Source organism: Neltuma alba, unplaced genomic scaffold (genome assembly GCF_004799145.2).
Source record: "Neltuma alba isolate B1F8T4 unplaced genomic scaffold, ASM479914v2 tig00011324_pilon, whole genome shotgun sequence".
Lineage (NCBI taxonomy): Eukaryota > Viridiplantae > Streptophyta > Magnoliopsida > Fabales > Fabaceae > Neltuma > Neltuma alba.
The window spans coordinates 224,959-244,524 of record NW_021636031.1 but is presented as its reverse complement, the minus strand read 5'-3'; the positions used below and the strand labels follow the sequence as shown (position 1 = coordinate 244,524).

General features: G+C 32.4%; 1 protein-coding gene across 1 annotated transcript; it reads right to left on the bottom strand.

Annotated features, from left to right (window-relative positions):
- Nucleotides 1-2,296: 2,296 nt before the first annotated feature.
- LOC114711961 (protein DMR6-LIKE OXYGENASE 2-like) lies at nt 2,297-5,428 on the bottom strand. The gene is made up of 4 exons (XM_028896400.1): nt 5,072-5,428; nt 4,706-4,953; nt 3,335-3,656; nt 2,297-2,666 (listed from the first exon to the last, which is right to left on the bottom strand). The coding sequence occupies exons 1-4, from the start codon at nt 5,327-5,329 to the stop codon at nt 2,421-2,423; spliced, it is 1,074 nt and encodes a 357-aa protein (XP_028752233.1). The 5' UTR covers nt 5,330-5,428; the 3' UTR covers nt 2,297-2,420.
- Nucleotides 5,429-19,566: the final 14,138 nt, after the last annotated feature.

Sequence of the window (19,566 nt, the reverse complement as noted above, 5' to 3'; positions counted from 1 at the left end):
TAATATAATACTACCTCCAATCCTAATTATAAGATCTTGTTTATAATTAGAACCGGGGGTAGTATATATGACTGGATTACCAGTATGTGGCTTGATAGTTAATTTTTTTTAAAAAAAATAGAGAACAAATATTGATTGCAAAAATATCCCAGCAGAGCCATAAGTTCTCTAAATATCTGCTCAATGTATTATTCCTGAACTAAACCCAAAATGAAGAGACCCAATATATCCAAATGCTGCAAGTTGCTAATTGAAGATAGTGATCAATATAATGTGTTATCTGGAAGGGAGGCCATTGTAAAAGGATTAGGTGGGCCTTAGTTCCCCTGAGAAGATTATTAAAGTGTGTTTGATGAGGCGTTAATTGGAAAAGAAATATTAATAGATGCATATATATGTATATTAATATTAAAAGGATGGCATGCTTGTTTGTGAAATGTTAATTATGAATGAGAGCCATGGTTAGCACAAGATACAGTGATGCTGTATTCCACATTTCAAACTATATATAAGCCCTCGCGCATGAATCAAACCCTTCCACATTGTCGTTGCTTCTAGGTTCTTCCTGGAAACTTGAAACGCCGCGTCGTTTGCGGAGGGGTTAGCACGCACCTTCACCTCTTTTGGACGTTACGATAGAGTGTTAGAAAGCCTTCTGGATCTTCTTTGTTATTATTACTACTATCATCACCTCCTATGCTTAATATAAAAATTAATTAAAAATTAAATGTCATCCTAAGTATAAAACCTTGATCAATTTTGTTTTCTTAATTTGCAATTCATTTTTTTAAAGTATCCTTATTAATTACACATATGGAAAAAATTTCTATTTAAGAGTAATCATGACTAAAAGAAGTAGTTTAAGAAAATTAATTCATATTTATTACAAATAATTAATTTAATTATTTTTTTAATTTACTCAAATTAATTAGCAGCTGTCACATTAAGAAATGGAGGTAATATTTTATAATTTCTTTTGTATTGGGCATTGGGCTAATGACCCATAAATGAAAGGCTCTCTATTTCATTTTCAATTTTCTTTCTGGTAGTAGCCATCGGCCCATATAGTTTTATGATGGGCAAAAAACAAAGCACTATTATAGTTTTTATATTTGGACCAAAATCAACTTAAAAATTAGATCTTATATTATTAGAGATATTAGTTTTTTGTTCCTTCAGAATTTGTTGAATCGGTTGTACTACGACCGATTTATAATTGTGTGCCTTGTTATTGATTTATATAAAAGTTAAAGTATATTTTTTATCTTTGAATTTTATACAAAGTTTTAATTTGATCCTTTAATATTAAAAAGTATATTTTTACTCCATTGACCTTAAAACCACTAACAAAAGTTATGATATTGAGATCTTGAATGTTGATAAAATATTTTTAAATACTAACATATTAAATTTAATTTTTAAAATAATCATGATTGTTATCAAAAATCATCATTTACAACCAACAATTTTAGGGTTTAATGATTAAAAATATATTTTGTACAGTGAAAGGACCAAATTCAATCTTTATATAAAGTTAAAAAACTAAATATATGTTTTGGCCTAAAAAACATGTACTTCCAAAAATACAAAAAATAAAGTATTTAACTTAATTTTTGTGGAAAAAAATTAGTTCTTTCCGAGTCAAAGCAAAACCAGAAGTAATCTGTCTGCAGTAGAAAAAGAGTATTGACAGTAGAAATGTAAAATTTTCAATTTTTAAAAGCTCCCCATCAAATTATTTTACCAAATAAAAAAAATTTTCGGCACCTTTTTACCAAAAAAAAATACTTGTCTCTAATCATGCATTTTATAATTTTATAATATCTATTAATAAAAGAATCTAAAACAACTCTCTGTTTTATTTTACAGTGACCGTAAATGAAAATAGCCCAAATATTTAATTATCTAGCAATTCTTAATTCCACTTTTTTGTTAATTAGTCCTTTGCATAAGCTTTAAATTTAGAAAGATATGTGATACATTTTATAAGATTTAATTTAGGTTTGTCTTTACATTTAATACAATTTCTTTTAATTCCACCTTTAATTATTTATTCTCTTTCCTTTTCATAATCTCTTTTATAATATTTTTCACGCATTTCTTTTATCATTTTTTTAAATTTATTGTGAAGACATATTTAAAAAAATATTTTTAACATATTTATTACTTTTGATTAATTTTAAATAATTATTTTTTATTCATAAATTAGCTATTTAAAATTTATAATAAAAATTAAAGAGAGTAAGAGAGTATTTATCATGTTGCTCACGGATCTAATTACGTGAATCAATAGAGATATTTGTCAAACAGGGAATTAAAATTTATTAACCATGAAGAACTGGGTCAATCATATGCAGATGAAATTAAACGGAGCTATAACTGGGCAATTAAATTAAAAATTAAAAATATGATTTAATGATTCAATCAGCCTTAAAAAGGTCGAGGCAAGTTTCCTTGGCGAGGCCTCTGTTCCAGAACTGGTGGTAGTATTCACCGTAGGTGAAATTCCGGTACTGCGCAGGATGATGAGGGTCTATGAGGTCGGGTGCTGGACCAATCACAGCGTCCGGTGATGGGCAATAGAACGTTGGGATAGACATCCTCTCCTTCGCACAGTTCACCACTGCTCGGTGCAACACACTCTTGTACCTGTCGTTGCTGATCGCCTTCACCACATACCAAAACCAAACCAAACCAAACCAAACCTTGTATCAGCATTTTTTTTTTTTTTTTGCTTTTTGACTAGATAACATTATGCCATATTACTCGTCAACATTTTGAACATTCAACTTTCAAATATTCATATTAATTTTAAGCCACCGGACAATAAACATATATGATCAAACATTATTTATTGTTTGAGAGCCACCATCAAATGCCTACCTTTGCAGACCAACTTTATAGGCTTGAACTATAATAAAAATAGGCATCAGTACTTATTTTTCTTTCGGTTTCGCACTTTCTAGAAAATATGAAAACCATTCGCCCAAAGGACTAACAAGGAGTGTCTGTCAAAAGAGTAAGAAAGTTAGGTCCATCTTTTATTCCAAGCTATGAAACACAGACACTACCGCACCAAATTGATCATGTATATTTTAAGAACGTTTAATTTGACACGTAAAGTGAAATAAAATTGAAGTTTTGCATCTATAAATGAAAAGAAGGATAAAGATATTAAAATATATACTCAAAACGGCAACAGCTTTCATCCCATTCCTTCTACCCACTATGTACTTAGTTATCATCATCTAATTACCGCAAGGTTAAAAGACCAAAACGGAGAAGTAAAAAATAAAAAAGAAGAGAAAGTGAAACTGCGAGTGGAGGGAGGTACCTGAACCTGGTCGCCGATATTGACAGTGAAGGTGTTGGGAATAGGATTAACGGCGAGCCACTTGCCGTCCCTGAGGACCTGTAATCCCGGGACGTCGTCTTGCAGGAGAAGCGTAACGGCGTTGGGGTCAGCATGGGCGGGCAGCCCGTAGGTCAGCTCCGGCTCTGGACACGGCGGATAGTAGTTTATCGCCATGTGCTGCCCGTGCTGCCCTAACGCCTTGTTTATGTAATCCTTCTCTAACCCCAGGCTCTCTGATATCGCCTCCAGCAATCTCAGCGATAACTCCCTCATTTTTCTGCAGTACTCACCCACATCTTCTCTGCTTCCCAAAACAAACCCAAAAAACAAAAAAAAAAAAAGTGAGATCGATCCATATTTGATCTCCATGGGACTCAACTCCTTTTTCTAGAATTAACGTGCTTAGTTTGACAGTCGTGTAGAAACCCCCAACTGAGTAAAGGGTTGGTTGGATTTGCCATTGGATCCTTTAGATGAGATAAGTATATAAGGAGGGCTTTATCTTTATTTATGTAAAAATACTTATAAGAACTTATCACAAGTAGATCCAAGCAAGTCCTAAATAATAATTAATGGATTTTTATGTATTTTGTAACTGAGTATTCCTTTGGTTCTTATTATAAAACATCAACTAAAAAAGTATTTTTGATACCTTTTATAAGGCATTTGTTTAATTTCAATTGACATTAAATATTATAAACTCCTGGTTACTAAAAAGTCTTAATGACAACTGAGTATTAATGCTTAGTCTTTTTTTTTCTCCTATTGGAAGCAAGGCATGTTGGGCACTAAATATGGATATCGGGTATTAATACTTAGTCCTTTTTTTAAGACATTTTTGCTTAGTTTCAATGAGCATTAAATATGTTTTTATCTTACTGTTTTTATTGGTATTTATGAATTAGATAAAAAATTGACTTATAATAAGGAGGACCAGGAGGAGAGTAACTGACTTTAAGTGGTCCCACAAACCCTCGTTTGTTTTCGGAACTAGTTTCGGTGCATCTGATTTGGACCGTTTATGTCTCATTTTGATGGTCCAGATTTGATTTCTTTTAATTAATTATTTCTAAATGAAAAACTATTATTTTTTTGAAAGAATGATAGTTAAAAAATTGTCTCTATTTTAAATTCTATACATATTAAAATAATCATTTTAAATAAATAAAAATAAAAAAGAAATCAAATCTAGACCATCAAAATGATATACAAACGGTTTAGATCTGATGAACTTAAAGTGCTCATCAAAGTGATGATGAGCACCGAAACTCATTCCGTTTCTTTTCTCCCTTCGGGAATTCTCTGAATCATCAAGCCTGTTTAATTGATTTCATATGTATCAAAATGTACCTGAATGATGGAGGGTTGGTGGGCCATTCATGGATGTAGTCCCCAAGAGGATGACAGAATAGCCTCAAGAAGTCTCTCCAGTTTGCAACTTTCTCGGTTTTGACATTGAAACTGGTGGACAGCCTCGTCGTCTTTGTTGCATCGTCGGAGTAGCTCTTCATCCTCTCACTCTCCGGTAGACGGAAGAACTCCCTAGACACATTCACCATCTTCTCGACCACTTCCTCTGGAACTCCGTGGTTCACAACCTTCACCAGAACCACAGAAATTAATTATTACTGATCGAAAGTTACTTGAATAAACTCTTCCGTTATATCAGCATGCATAAACGTCATATGGAGTTACTTTTTTCCCTCTGAATTGTACCTGAAAGAAGCCGTAGTTTCGGCAGGCGTCATCGATCTTGCGGATGGCGAGAGAGCGGTTAGGGCCATCGAGATCTTGAAGGTCGATGAGAGGGATGCAGGATCCCTCGGCGGATTGAACGTCTTGAAGATTTGGACGGTCGCCGAGGGGCCTGACGAAATTAGAGGGTACGTGGCTCACGGAGGATGCCAGGTCGGTTAAGAGGGTCGGCTTAGTGGCGGGGGCCACGTCGGCGGCGTTGGTGGTTGCGGCGGCCATTGCAGAGCACTCTGCTTAAAGGGATGCTAGCTGAACTACAAATGGCGAATCAAGTAGCATGTGAATGTGAGGCTTGGATGCTTAATGTAGACGACGGTGAGTGAAACGCTTCTATTAATACAAGCGGAGGCCCGCATTGAGGCCCGTGACCGACTCAAATCAACGTAGTATATTACGTAAGCACCATGACGTAATGATACTCCTCGGTCCTTAATATAGACCCATTTTGAGTTGGTTGGTCCTAAATATAAGACCATTTCTCATATTATCAATTTCTCTAATTACCCCTATAAATACTCCCTCAACCATAATCAAGTAGAAGAGGGAGAGGGAGGTAAAAAGATGATTATGGTGTTTAGGAAAAATGTGTCACTTTTCTTATAATTAACTAACTTACCTAACTTTCCTTAATCTAATCAAATTAGTTAAATGGGTCTTATATCACTACAAAAAAATTGATTTTATCACCGCTGAAAGTATAAAAGTCGCCACTGAAACTTTTCAGCGGCGACAAGTCGCGGCTGAAAGTCGTTGTCCGTAACAGCCGTGGCTGAAAACTTTCAGTGGCGACTAAAAAGGTCGCCGCTGAAAGTATCTTTCAGCGGCGACTTTTAGAAGTTTCCGCTAAAAACACTTTCGGCGGCAACATTTGTCGCCGCTGAAACTTACCAATGCCACATCATCATTGCAGGTGCCACGTCATCATCACCAATCGCCACGTCATCACCGCCGGTGCGATGTCATCGTCACCGGCCGCCGCGTCATCACCGCGACTGCCACGTCATCGTCATTGGCTGCCACATCATCACTACCACCTCCACGTCATCGCCACATCACTCCTTCCCGCCACATCATCATCCAAATATTTTCACCTTAAATGTGTCTTCTTCAAGGTTCGAACTCATGACCGCCTCCTTTCGTGTCCAATCTTCTTGCCGCTGAGCTAGATTGAATTTGTTTATTAATATTGTAAAATAAAATATATATTTATTATATTATACTTTCAACGACGACAAAAAAAGTCGCCGCTGAAGGTCTACTTTTAGCGGTGATGATACTTTGTTGCCGCTGAAAGTGTTAGTTTCGGCAGCGAACTTTCAGCGGCGACAAAAAAAATCGCCGCTAAAAGTCCACTTTCAGCGGCGACACTTTTGTCGCCTCTGAAGGTCTTAGTTTCAGCAGCGAACTTTCAGCGGAGACTAAAAAAGTCACCGCTAAAAGTCCACTTTCAGCGGTAACAAAAAAAGTCGCCGCTGAAGGTCCACTTTCAGCAGCGAACTTTCAGCGGCGACGAAAATGTCGCTGCTGTTGAAAGTCCAATTTCAGCGGCGACATTTTCGTCGGCTCTGAAAGTCTTAGTTTCAGCGGCGACTTTTTTTGTCACTGCCGAAAATCGTCGCCTAAAGTCTGTTTTTTTGTAGTGTATTAAGGACCGGATGAGCATTTGATCATTTGTCTTATTCTCATCTAGGAGAATACTATAAAGCAAAATAGTTAGGGGCAGTTTGGTTTACCTAAATAACACTTCTAAAAACATGTTTTCATATAAGTTAAGACAAAATTTATCTCACAGATTTATTTTGTATATTGTAAAATTATTTTTAAAACAATGATTTGGTTTTCATCCAAGCACCCGTTTAATCTAATATAAAATAAAATAAATTTATGGTAGATTGGAGTTTTTTTTTTTTTAGAGATAAGGTGCTTGAATACCTCAGAAGTATCCACAAAAAGTACATAACACTTGAAAGTTTTTTTTTGCTCTTATATGTCTTAAAAATTTATTTTTGTAACAAAAAATTCAAGCTGTTATCTACTATTAAATTTGACTGTCAAATCATGAAGTTTAACTAGTATCTTTAAAAATCAAATTCAACAGCGGATAATAGTTTATGACAAAAATACTATGAAATAAAAATTTTAGGGCATGTAAGAACAAAAAAAACTTTTAGATGCTGAGTATACCTCCAGAATATTTAAGCATCTTACTTTTTTTCCCAATAATTGTGCATGGTATAATTCGTCCCTCCTGTATGTGTATATATAAGTATAATTCGTTCTTAGGGAGCATATTTCATGTTCATCACAATGATAAATATGGAGTACTCATTACAATTTGGACCATCTATATTGATTTTGGATTTAAATTTTTTAGATATTTAATTAATTTATTTGTCGTAATAGATACATAATTTAAAATAAATATAATCTTATAATTAACACCTTTTCAAATAATAAATTTATTATTAAAAAAATTATATACTAAAAATTTAAATCTGAACCATCTATATCACCTTGGTTTAAATTATATTATAATAATCACCATGTGATGCTGATTATTGCGATGAGTTTCTTTCTGAACAAGAACTCCCGTTCCAAGCCGTCCGTCTCTTTCTGTTTTTACCAGCAAAAAGGGACGTCTTATTATTTTTATTTTTTTTGGACTGAAAAGGGACGTCCAATTAAAAGTATAGATCATAGAGAATGGACCATGAAAAGTAGGGGTGTTCAAGACTGACCCGTCCCGGTCAGCCCGTTCCGGTCCCGGTCTTATTGGGACGGGACAGATCCGTCCTGAAATTTTTCGGGACGGGACAAACCGGGACGGTCCGTCCCGTCCCTTTTTTTTCCTTTTTTTTTTATTTTTTATATAAATCATTTTTCATATTTTTTTAAGATTTGAAACTATTGTATGAAACTATGGATATATTTATTTAGAGTTTTTATATTTGTTAATGATTTGAGATTATTGATGATTAGAATTTTTAGCAAATTTTTATTGTGTTAAAAGCTTTTGTTTAGAGTTTTTAATGACTATTATATGTAATATTTTGAGCTTTTGTTTAAGAGTGCCCAAACAAATAAAAAAAATAAAAAGATGTTTTTATAAGATTTAAGCTCAAAAAATAAAAATAAAAATTAAAAAAATTAAAAAAATAATTTCGGGACGTCCCGGTCCCGTCCCGGATCCGTTCCGTCCTGACCGGGATCGGGACAACCCCGGGACGGGCCGGGACACGGGACAGAAAATCTGTCCCGTTACTGTTCATCAGGACAAAACAGGGACGAGCATGTCCCGGTCCCGATCCGTCCCGTGAACACCCCTAATGAAAAGCCACGAGGATACATCGGACAGTACGCATCTCGAGATGTTTTGTGAGTGCAAATTGAGGGTTAATAATTTTTATTTTAAAAATATAAATACCATAAATAAAATTTAAACAAATAAATTGAAAGATAAATCTGTATTCACTATTCAGCATTCTGTTCTACCTGATCTTTTTTATGATGCATCAGCACTCTTATTTTCTTTTTTATGCATACAACACCTTAAAAATTAAAATATTGAATGTAACTAAAAAATAATATCAAATACTAAATACATAAATAAAATAAGATAAAAATACTGGATGTACTATAAGGAGTATTAAATATACCAAGAAATAATATCAGGGTGCTGATCCACTTTTACCTAAGTTTAAGTTGAAATGTGTAGTTTACTTTGTACACATTTTTAAAGATTCGCAGACGGCCTATGCTTTTCAAAACAGATAACTAGCAATTTATTTCTGTCATTTATGTATTGCACTCAACGGCCTATATTGATTATACATATTTCTGATTTTGATCTCTAAAGAAGAAATTGTTGTTTTTTTAGCCTACACTGGGAACAATATTTATTGTGGTCCCTTCCGAAGAATCAGACGCTATGTGATTTTTGAAGGGTAAATTTAATCTTTGCAGATAAAAGATAAAAATGTAACATATCATGGTCATATTAGATTTTGGGTATATCAAAATTATTTTTCGCACGACTCATACTTAGGATGAGATTTGTTAAAGTTTAAAAGGATGTTTGAGTGAAAATAAAACCATAGTTTTAAAAATAATTTTACGGTATACGAATTAAATATGTATAAGAATTTGTCTCGATTTGTGAAAAAATATTTTTTAAAAACATTTCTATAATCTTCCTAACACCCCTAAATTTGAGCTATCGAATAGTGGCAAAAAAAATTGAGCTATGAGAAGAAAAGTTTTACACGTACGTAAAAATTAAAACACCACAGACCTTCTCCTTCATGTCCTGATTATATATAAGGCAAAGTTAACTGCTATAATTTTATAGTTCTTGAAAGTGATAGCTAACATCTTTGAATTTTTTTTTGGGGGGGGAATTTTTTCAATTGTGCCTGTTGCTAGAATTTATGACCACACAGTCCTATTCATATTTAGGATCAAATTTAACTCTAAAACCTTCTGCTCCACAATTAGGACTGAAGAAGATTTATTATATTTTAAGCTTTTGGGTTAAACCAATTCATATGCCTCTAATACATCTTCCTAATGTTTATTTTTTAATATTGTATTTAAATTAAAACCATGTACATAATCTGTATGGAAGATGTTTGTGGTTTTCTATAGGCATAGGCATGCAAATAATAGATCAGACTAAAAAATAAAAATAACTTAAACTAATTAAGAAGATGTCTTGATATTCTCAGTGAAAGTGAAAAGAATCAAACTAACTAGCGTTGGAAATTCTCAACCATCAAGCAGGAAATTCTTGCTGAATCTGTTATAGCAAAGCCTTTATTTATTTATTTATTTTTTGGCCAGCGATAGCAAAGCCTTTATATTCTGAGGACATAACACATTTTTAAATGGAATGCTTCTCATTAATTAAGGTTATGAGTCAAGAGGCATATATTCATTTCATTAAATAAATATATAAATTCAGGCAAAAATGTTTGACTTTTTATAATTTTAAATAATTACTGTTTTTTGAGTTTGGCACAATTAAAGAATAGGATAATAATATTTTGTCAAATACCAAGGCCACAATTAAGTGGGAAACACGAATTTTGTTTGAATGACCTCTTGCCTCCGCAGGATATGATTATATAATTGCTGATGGAGTTGGGTATCGCAATTAATTAATGCCATAAAAATTTAAAGGAAAATTCCCAATAGTGCGAAACTATTTTTCAAGTTTGATTTTATCACAACACCTCTTATTATTTCAAAATGATAATTACTTTAGTGTACATGGTTGAATTGAAACTAATTATATATATATGTTTTGCTTATTACTACCTCCGGTCCTTAATATAAGATCCCGTTTAACTTTTAGTTTGGTTCTAATTATAAGACCCCAATTCATTTTGTCTCTCATATTTATGCATTTTTTCCCAAGATAGTCCTTCTAATAATGATAGTTCTAGCCAACACACTTAATTAGCAAGGATATTTTAAGAATGACAACACTTATTTGTTACAAATAACTAATTCAACTTACTTCCTTAATCTCCTCAAATTAGTCAACTGGGTCTTGTAATTAGAACCAGAGGTAGTACTATAATATCATAGATATATGACCTTATTCAACTAACTTGTTCCGGAGAAGGTCTACTTAACTAAATTACACAATAATTAACTACCTAGTTAATTAGTAATCCAATACTCAACGGAGTTGAATTGTTGGACCAGAGAAATTTTGAGTTTAAGGATTAAAAAATAAAAATAGTGAAATGACGTCATGAAGCTTGGTCAGCAGCTAGCGTCGACATGTGCCGATGTGCGTCAGCCCGTGGGTTCCGTCCATGCAATTCGCATCCCAATGCCGACGACATATCAGACCGACGTGTTTGATAGTTATTCAGATGTTTCTTTTCATCACGTAAATATATCGTGGTTGTTCAATCACTATTAATGGTTCAGTAGACGTGTGAGTAAAGAAAACCATACACCAATATTATATCCGGTTCTTAATATAAAAATTTATTTAATTTTTTTTATTTTAAATATAAGATGTTAATATATTTTTATCTTATATTTATTTTTTTAAGATGGTCGTTATAATAATAGTAGTTCTAGTTAATACACTTTATTAGTAAAAATATTTTAAAAAAGATAACACTTATTTATTATGAATAATTAATTTAACTAATCTTTTTAATTTACTCAAATTAGTCAACTAAGTCTTATATTAAGAAAAGAAAGGTAATATAAATGAAATTAAAATTCCAAAATGATGTCAAATGATCATTTCTGTTAACTCATCCAAGGGCAATCAATTAAAAGTCTTTATTTATAATTCCGATTCTTAATATAAGAGTCAGTTTAATATTTAATTTAATTCTAAATATAAGATCTTAATTCATTTTATCTCTCATTTATTTTATCTTTTTCAAGGTACATAATTCTTCTAGTTGTTGCTCATATTAGAGCTTCATCAAATAGTAGTTCTATCTAATATATATGATTAACAAGTGTATTTTAAGAAAAACAACATCTATATATTACAAATATCTAATTTAATTTATTTTTTTAATCGACTTAGATTAGTTAATTAGCTTTTAAAAATCAGGGCTAATAATAATAATAAACGTAAATGAATAAGAACAATATTCAGATCACGTGCACGGTTAGTTGGATGATTTTATCATGTATATGGATATATATGTATAATCAATAGTTAGAAGTTAGCGTGGCGTGCGTGGAGATGCAAAGAAAATAAAGAAATGGGGAAGAGGAATTCAACTACAATTTCAATTCTGAAAACCAATGGTAGTTGACAAATTATCTTTTCGGTCGCCCACAGAAATTTAAGATACAATAATTTGATAATGATGGCACGTTTTCGTCAAACAATTCCCTATATAATCACAGGCTCGCCCCATTGAGTTGTTAGCTAGCTGATGAACTTCATTTGAATACGGAGGCTCTTTCTTCTTTCTTATATGTGTCGGCAAAACAAGTAGCCGTAGTCTACCAGGAGATTTGTCATTCAAAATATACAAGTCATTTTACAGGACTTTGCCAAGCATTGATTACCACATATATGTTACCACTTTCGCTAATTCTCAATAGAAAGATAAAGGGACTCTATATATGATTTTTAAATGTGAGGAATTTATTAAAAATATGACCAAAACTCACTTTGATGATATATATATATATATATATAACTAATTTTTCTTAGTTAAAAAATTGAATAGGGATCCCGGTAATAAAGCCTTCAAAGCCACCTTCTACTTTAGGTGATCTGCCAAGAGACAAGATCATCCTTTTTCGTCGGCCGCAAACCCTTTAAGCTTCGCATCAGAATCATATTTTCAAGTTTCAACCACTACCTATTGTCTCTGGAACACACACACACACACACACACACACACACACACACAAATGGTCTATAAATATAAATATATTCCCCAGTCCAAAATTGTATTTGAGGATTTTTCTTATTTCTGTCACAATCATACAACTCCAAGAATACCGTAAAAATTTTGTCAGATTACTATTTCAATTAAGCCCACAAAAGTCGCAAGCCATGTAATTAATTAAAATAGGTCGAAAATAATAAAATGTACACATAATAAGTTCATCTACTAAATAAATTAATTTGAAGTTCATTGTTCAGACCACTTAAAATTATAAGTATACATAATAGTTATACGTAACATCAAAACATATATAAATTTTTCATGTTTGACAGAAATTATTCAACACCATTATAGTTCAAAATTCAAGAAGTGGTTGTGTTGCGGTCCATTGGCTTGTTTTCAATCTTTGACTGTGATATTTTTCTATCCCTTGCAAGGTGGTGGATGTATATATCTTCGAGAATTGGTGCCTACCTTTTACCTGTAAGCGCCTAAGACTAAGAGGCTTACCTACCTCTTTACTTAGGCGTGTGTGCTCTTCACATTTAATTTATATATAGATGAATGACATGAATAATATTTAAAAATTTATACAGGAAAAAAAATAACTTTTAAAAAGTTAAAGTTATCCCTTATATTTATCTTTTCAAAATTATTTTGACGCTTTCCAAAATTACTACTATTCATAATTGTTAAAATTATATCTAGTTCTGAGATATTTTTATGTTATATGAAAATAGAGTTATTAATTCCTTATCAAAAAATAGAGTTATTAATTATTTGAAAAAATGATAATTTTAGAAGGCTTTGGTCGTAGCAGAGATCTTGACCAAAAAATTTTAACTTCCAGATTTTTAGAGGCTATTGATCTACTAATTTGTTTTACGTACACCTCTTTAAATATAACTTTTTTAAAAGTTAATTAATTTCTGAACTTTGACCTCATTTTAGTTTAGTCAAATTTCAGAAAATAAAAATTATATTAACCTTTTAAATAAGAAAATGTAAAGGGTTTGCATATCTTTGTTCCGAATTCAACGTATTACTATGTAATAATAATATCTCTTTTAGAGATCATTAAATTGTAGTTTTCTCAAATTATATGCTAATAATTGTCTCTTTTAGGAATCAATTTTTTAAAATAAAATAAAAATAAAAATTTATTCATAATTAAATTTTCCATCTATATTTAAAAAATAAAAAATGAAACTGTATCAAAAGGATATTTTAAAAATTGTAATTAATACCCTATCTAGTAAGTTATAATAATAGAGAAAGGGGTATGTTATATGAAATTCTCCCAAAATTTTTGTTGGCCAACAAATTCTCCCAAACAACACAAGTGGATTATTATTATTTTTTATATAGAATGCAAACTGAAAACACCATATTCAATTAAACACACCACTAGAAAAGACACACATTAAGGGTGTGTTTGGATTAACAGTGGAAGAAATTACTTTTTTTTCAATATGACTTTCGCAAAAGTTAGATTGGATAAAAGTCAGGTAGTGGAATGTTATTTATGTTTTGATTGACTTTTATAAAAAAATCAGTTTGAAAAGTTGAAACTTGTTTAGATATAAAATGACTAAAAGAGATATGAACTTTGTTATATAATAATGTGATAATTTTAAGAAAAATATTAAAATTATAAGGATAAATGTGCACTTTTAGTCCTAATCTTATTTCTTAGGTGCACCTAACATCCTCATATTTTTAATGGTGCAATTTTATCCATGATTTTTTTTTTGTGTATGATTTTACCAATGAATTTTTTCAATACAATTTTACCCATGATAATTTTTTTGGGTGCACTTAAGATATAAGATTACAGGTAAAATTACACCTTTATAAAAAATCGTAGTACCAGATACTGTTACTTTCTGTATATAAAAAATTTACAGAGTACTAGTACTTTATATGTATAAAAACTTGTCCAGTTTTTCTCACTAACTAAATTTCTAATAGGAGACTTTTTTTATAATTTTTCCTAGAATTTATTATTTAATTTTTTTCTCTTTTAAATATTTTTACAAACACCAAATTATTAAGTATGTTGGAGAAATTTTATTTATTCTCATGATCTTATTTTCTCTCTCCATGGTGTGTGAGGTAAAAGCAGTAAATTTTAGCTTTGAAATAACGTGGCGTTTGTATCGTAAGCCCATTTGGTGTAACGTGAATCCAAACATTAATTTAGGGTGTGTTTGGATAGAAACCAAACCATGGTTTCAGAAGTGCTTTTACGGATTACGAAGTAAATATGTGGAGGAGATTATCTCGTTTTGCGGAAAAGTGCTTCTGAAACCACGATTTGGGGATACCCAAACAGGCCCTTAGATCTCAATGTGTTTTTTTCTCCTTCAACGTGCGGTACCCCTGTCAGAACGGTCCACATCCTAACGTGGCAGTGCTTTTGTCATCAGTTGTCACAGACATGCACATGCAACCTTCACCGGAAAAAAACAAAAAAAAAGAAAAGATATGCATGTGCGCCACAATTTAAAGACAGAATAGCGTCACGGATACCAGAGAGTTCATGAAATTGGAAAAGAAGGATGGAATGAAATGAAGCGTATGTACTTGAAGAACTCCATGTTAAAGCGTATTGTTCTTCATTTTTTTCCCTCAAAAACTATTTTGAATCTAACTATATCTTTTTTTTTAATTTTCAATTTGGTGTATATATGTTTTTGTTCTTAATTAAATCTTTAATATTGCTGAACTGACATAATTAATTCTTGCATAGAGGCTAAAAATGGTAATAAAACAAAATTAAAAGAACTAATGTTGCTAAAAAAGTCAGATTAAATGATCTAATTAAAAAAATATAAATACTAAATTAAAAATTAAGAGAAAGTATAGGTACCTTCAATATAGTTTTTTCTTTTTTTCATTCTTGATCAATTAACCTCCATTAGGACTAACTTAGGTGAATTTTGATGAAAAATTCTAGATTTTTTAGTTATAAGTTGACTGTTTAGTAATAAAATTCAGTACTTTATCAGAAACTAGAAGTTAAAAGCAAAGCATTCATCATATGAGATGCCTCAGTATCCAGCTGAGGTGGCCAATTGCAAGAACTCCTTGCCACCTGGGTTTTGCGTCATCATATGTACTAGTACATTGTAACATCCCAAATTATAAAACTGCCGTTATTATGCTCCTCATAGCACCCGAGCTCTCTGCTGTTATCGAAAAACCTGCATCCACCGCAATTATATTACCTTTTTCGATCTTCAGCAATAGCCTTTATTTATAGCAGCTTTTCAACAGCTTCAAGCACAACTCATCACTCCAATCATGAAGTATATATCCAATACAATAAAATACAATAATCCCTCAGGTAAGCCATAATTAACCTCTCCTTGTTAATGATTGATTAATAGTACGTGCATATATATAATCCATTTGATCTTATCAGTAAGTCACTTTTAACTAATTTACAAAGAGTCAGATGAAAGATAACTAAATATAATCATTGATATTATCTAAAATTTTAATTTGCCAATATATATAAGCAAATCAATTAAGTTCATGTGTATACTTGACTAAGAAGTGATATGTTGAGAGTGCCTCCAAAACCTCCACCAACATCAACAAGTTTTAGTGTACTCAAAACCTTGGTAGGATTCAAGAATCTTGGTCATTAATTACCAAAGGAGTTTGATATATTGAGCATTGCTTTATTAAAAACATCATTGAACCTTTAATCTATCTAGTCCTGGATATCCAAATGCATGTGATCCATGCACCCCCCGTCCCTTCCAATATTGCTTCCTTCATTAATGGCGACCTATCATGTGAGAAACAACATCAACATCATATTGTTTTACCAATTTTTCAAAATATAGAAATTATGAGAAATTAAAGAAAGAGCCCAACCAGCTTTCAAGGAAGATCCTGTCATGAAACAAGGCAACGAATGGGTCCAATGACGCACCATCTCAGCCTTTCGCACTAAGAACTCTTGCCGCCGGAGCAAGGCCGCCGTACAACCACCGGAAACAACCTGGCCCTTGAGTTTCGTTGGAGAAGACGGAACAGTCAAGAACAGAGTGAGACGCCAAGGCGGAGGAGACCATCCAGAGCGGAAGGCGCTTCTGTGTTCTTGCAACGAAGTTCTGACGCGATCTCCGCGGCAGAGAACCTTGTGCAATTGGGCCAGCTCTGTGAATGATGTCGAAGACGCCAAGCTTGGCCACCGTTGCAGCAGCATGGACATGACAGTGGAAATCGCGAGCTGCATCGCGAATGAGAAGCTTTCTTCTTCTTGTTTGTCTGTCTCTGATGTTTGATTGTGTAGAGGCTTCGACTGAGAAAGAGATTTCTTTGAGTGTGCCATTAAGAATACAACATTGAAAACAAGAATGGAGGATAGGTAATAGGGAAAATTGCAACAAGGCCCCGTATAAGAAAATTAAATATAAAAAAATCCTTTGAAATCATCAAATTAGTCTGAAGTCTCAAAAGATCTTAATGCAATCAATTCCATTTGTTTAATTACTAAAGTATCCTTATCTTTTAAAAGTATGCATTGACAACTAAAAGTCTAATCGTTAAAAACTTAAGATGTAACGATTAAGAACTATTGCGGCAACTATTGACATCTCATAAATTATATTTTTGTGATGCATTGAGAAAATATGTTGTTAATATCTACTGCGATAATTATTAATCTTTACATTTTAAGTTGTTAATAATTACACTTTTAGTTGTCAATGTATACTTTTAAAAGATAAGGACAATTTGGTAATTAAACAAATGGAATTAATTGCCATGAGGTCTCTTAAAACTTCAGATTAATTTAATGATTTTAATAGACTTTTTTGTATTTAATTTTCTTAGGTGAGACCTTGTTACAATTTTTCCTAAGTAATATGTGTCTTTGGAATACAAGAGCTGCCAATTATATATATATAATTTGTACAACGAAGTGATGTTAGCACCATATATAATTTATTTACGTATTTTTGGAAGAATTTAATGCTCCAAGAAGTAAATTCACAATTTTTGTTTCGACAAACTAACAATAAATACTCATTGCTTTTTCTTTTAGGCATGACATATTTTTGAACTACTAAAAAAGAGGAAGGAATATGCCTATAAACGGAAAGGGGGAAAAAAACAGGAGAGGGAAATATACCAAAAGCCAAACTTTATCATTTTGTAAATAGAAATACATCAATCTTTTGAAGATATAATTAAAGCAACCATAAAGATTGTACATGACTCATCCATCTTAATTTCCCAAAGGACTGTTTTCTCATCAAGGCCACACAATTTAGCGAAATAATGTACGATCGGCTAATCACAGGTCGAATCCCCTATAGGTGACAAGCATAATCTAGATCTCATCACATGCGCAGACATATTGGTCCAGCTCAAATTGATCAACCACAAATTAAATCTTATATTAAAGACTTGTTTTTAATTTTTATGCTCCCCCGACAATAAAAATTAAAGTTTCCATCTGGATAAAAGCAAAGATCAGTATGTATTTCTTACAATTTTAGTTATGGAACCTAACAATCTAAATATGAATCACTTTAGATTAAAAAAATCTTTAATCAAACAATTTAGACCACATATTATAAGGGGCCACCATGTTAGAAATTAGGAAGATTCGGCAACTGTCAAACGATAAAAAAGGAAATTTTCTGTCTTGGACGAGCCAAGAATTAACAAGTCTTATCCATCGCTTTCCTTCATAATTTAAAAAGATAAAGAAAAGATAATGTAAAACAATTTTTTCACTAATATTAGGCAAAAAAATTACAAAAACGGTTCAGTAAAGTTCTGATATCCAAAACTACCGTTAATAGTTCTGCATAATAGAGCAGCATAAGACCATCGTGGAACTCCCAACTGAATTTGCTGAATTATTTTACACTGTCGAATAATCCATGAGGACATTCCAAGCGCTAGATCTCCCATACACTGCGTTATCAACACAAGTTTAAAAGAAAAGCCCAATCTCAAGAAAAATTACATGTTATGATGGAGAGTCCCTTGATGACTTATAATTAAAGTACACTATTTACGAGACTCTCCAATGTGAGACTCATATCAATGCACCCTTAGCTGACATTCTCCACAGCTCCATATAAACATCAAGATCTCAATTTTTGTTATGAACACAAGTTCAAAAGAAGAACCCAATTCCAAAAGGTCAGTCTAGTTTATTAGAAGAAGAGCCCTTTGATTAATAAACCATGCCACACTTTCCTGTGATTTCCTATTTCTAATCATCCATATGTAGTACATAAGAGGGGGAACCTGCTGCATCTTTAGTTTATATATCAGCTGAGAAGTTTCTCATTTGGAGTGGATATCCATCAACCAATTGCATCACTGACATTACACTCACCTCTCAGAACTCCTAAAGCCCAAATTAGATGCATATTAAATTGACCATGCCCAATAACACCGCAAAGATATGTGGTCTTGACTCTCCTCTCCCTCATTGCAGAACTGCAGAGAAATTAACAGTCATTTGCAATTAAACAGTGACCCCTGAACTTAACTCTGGCCGGTAAGCAGCACATTTCGAGAAATTTTCCACTGGAATAATTTAATCTTAGGAATAGGAGGCATCTTTGAAACCTGTTGGTTAAATGATACGATAGGTGCAACCGTGCAACATTATAATTTATTCCAGATGCAAACATCAACAGTCTACACTGATGTAAAACATTTGAAATTAATTAGCTTATATGGTAATAGAGACACGACGAGGTATGGGTGGTAACAAATGTCTGACTAGTCATGACATAACCGAAAAGTAGATGATGACTCTTTTAATATAAATATAAATTATGCTCTGATCTCTGGGAAAATGCAGTGAAATTACTAAGGGTTGACCAAATCTTGAAAAATATGTCTCTCATAAGTACAAAGGTTTTTAATAAATTTGATTCTCAATAATTTTCTACTTTGTTAGTAAGTGCAGAAAAGATTTTTAACACCAGTTAAAAAAAGCCGTTTATACTGCTTCCTTAACTGGGCGTAGAAAGTATTCGACTTTGTACTGCCAATTGTTGAATTGGTGCAGAAAAAAAAATCTTT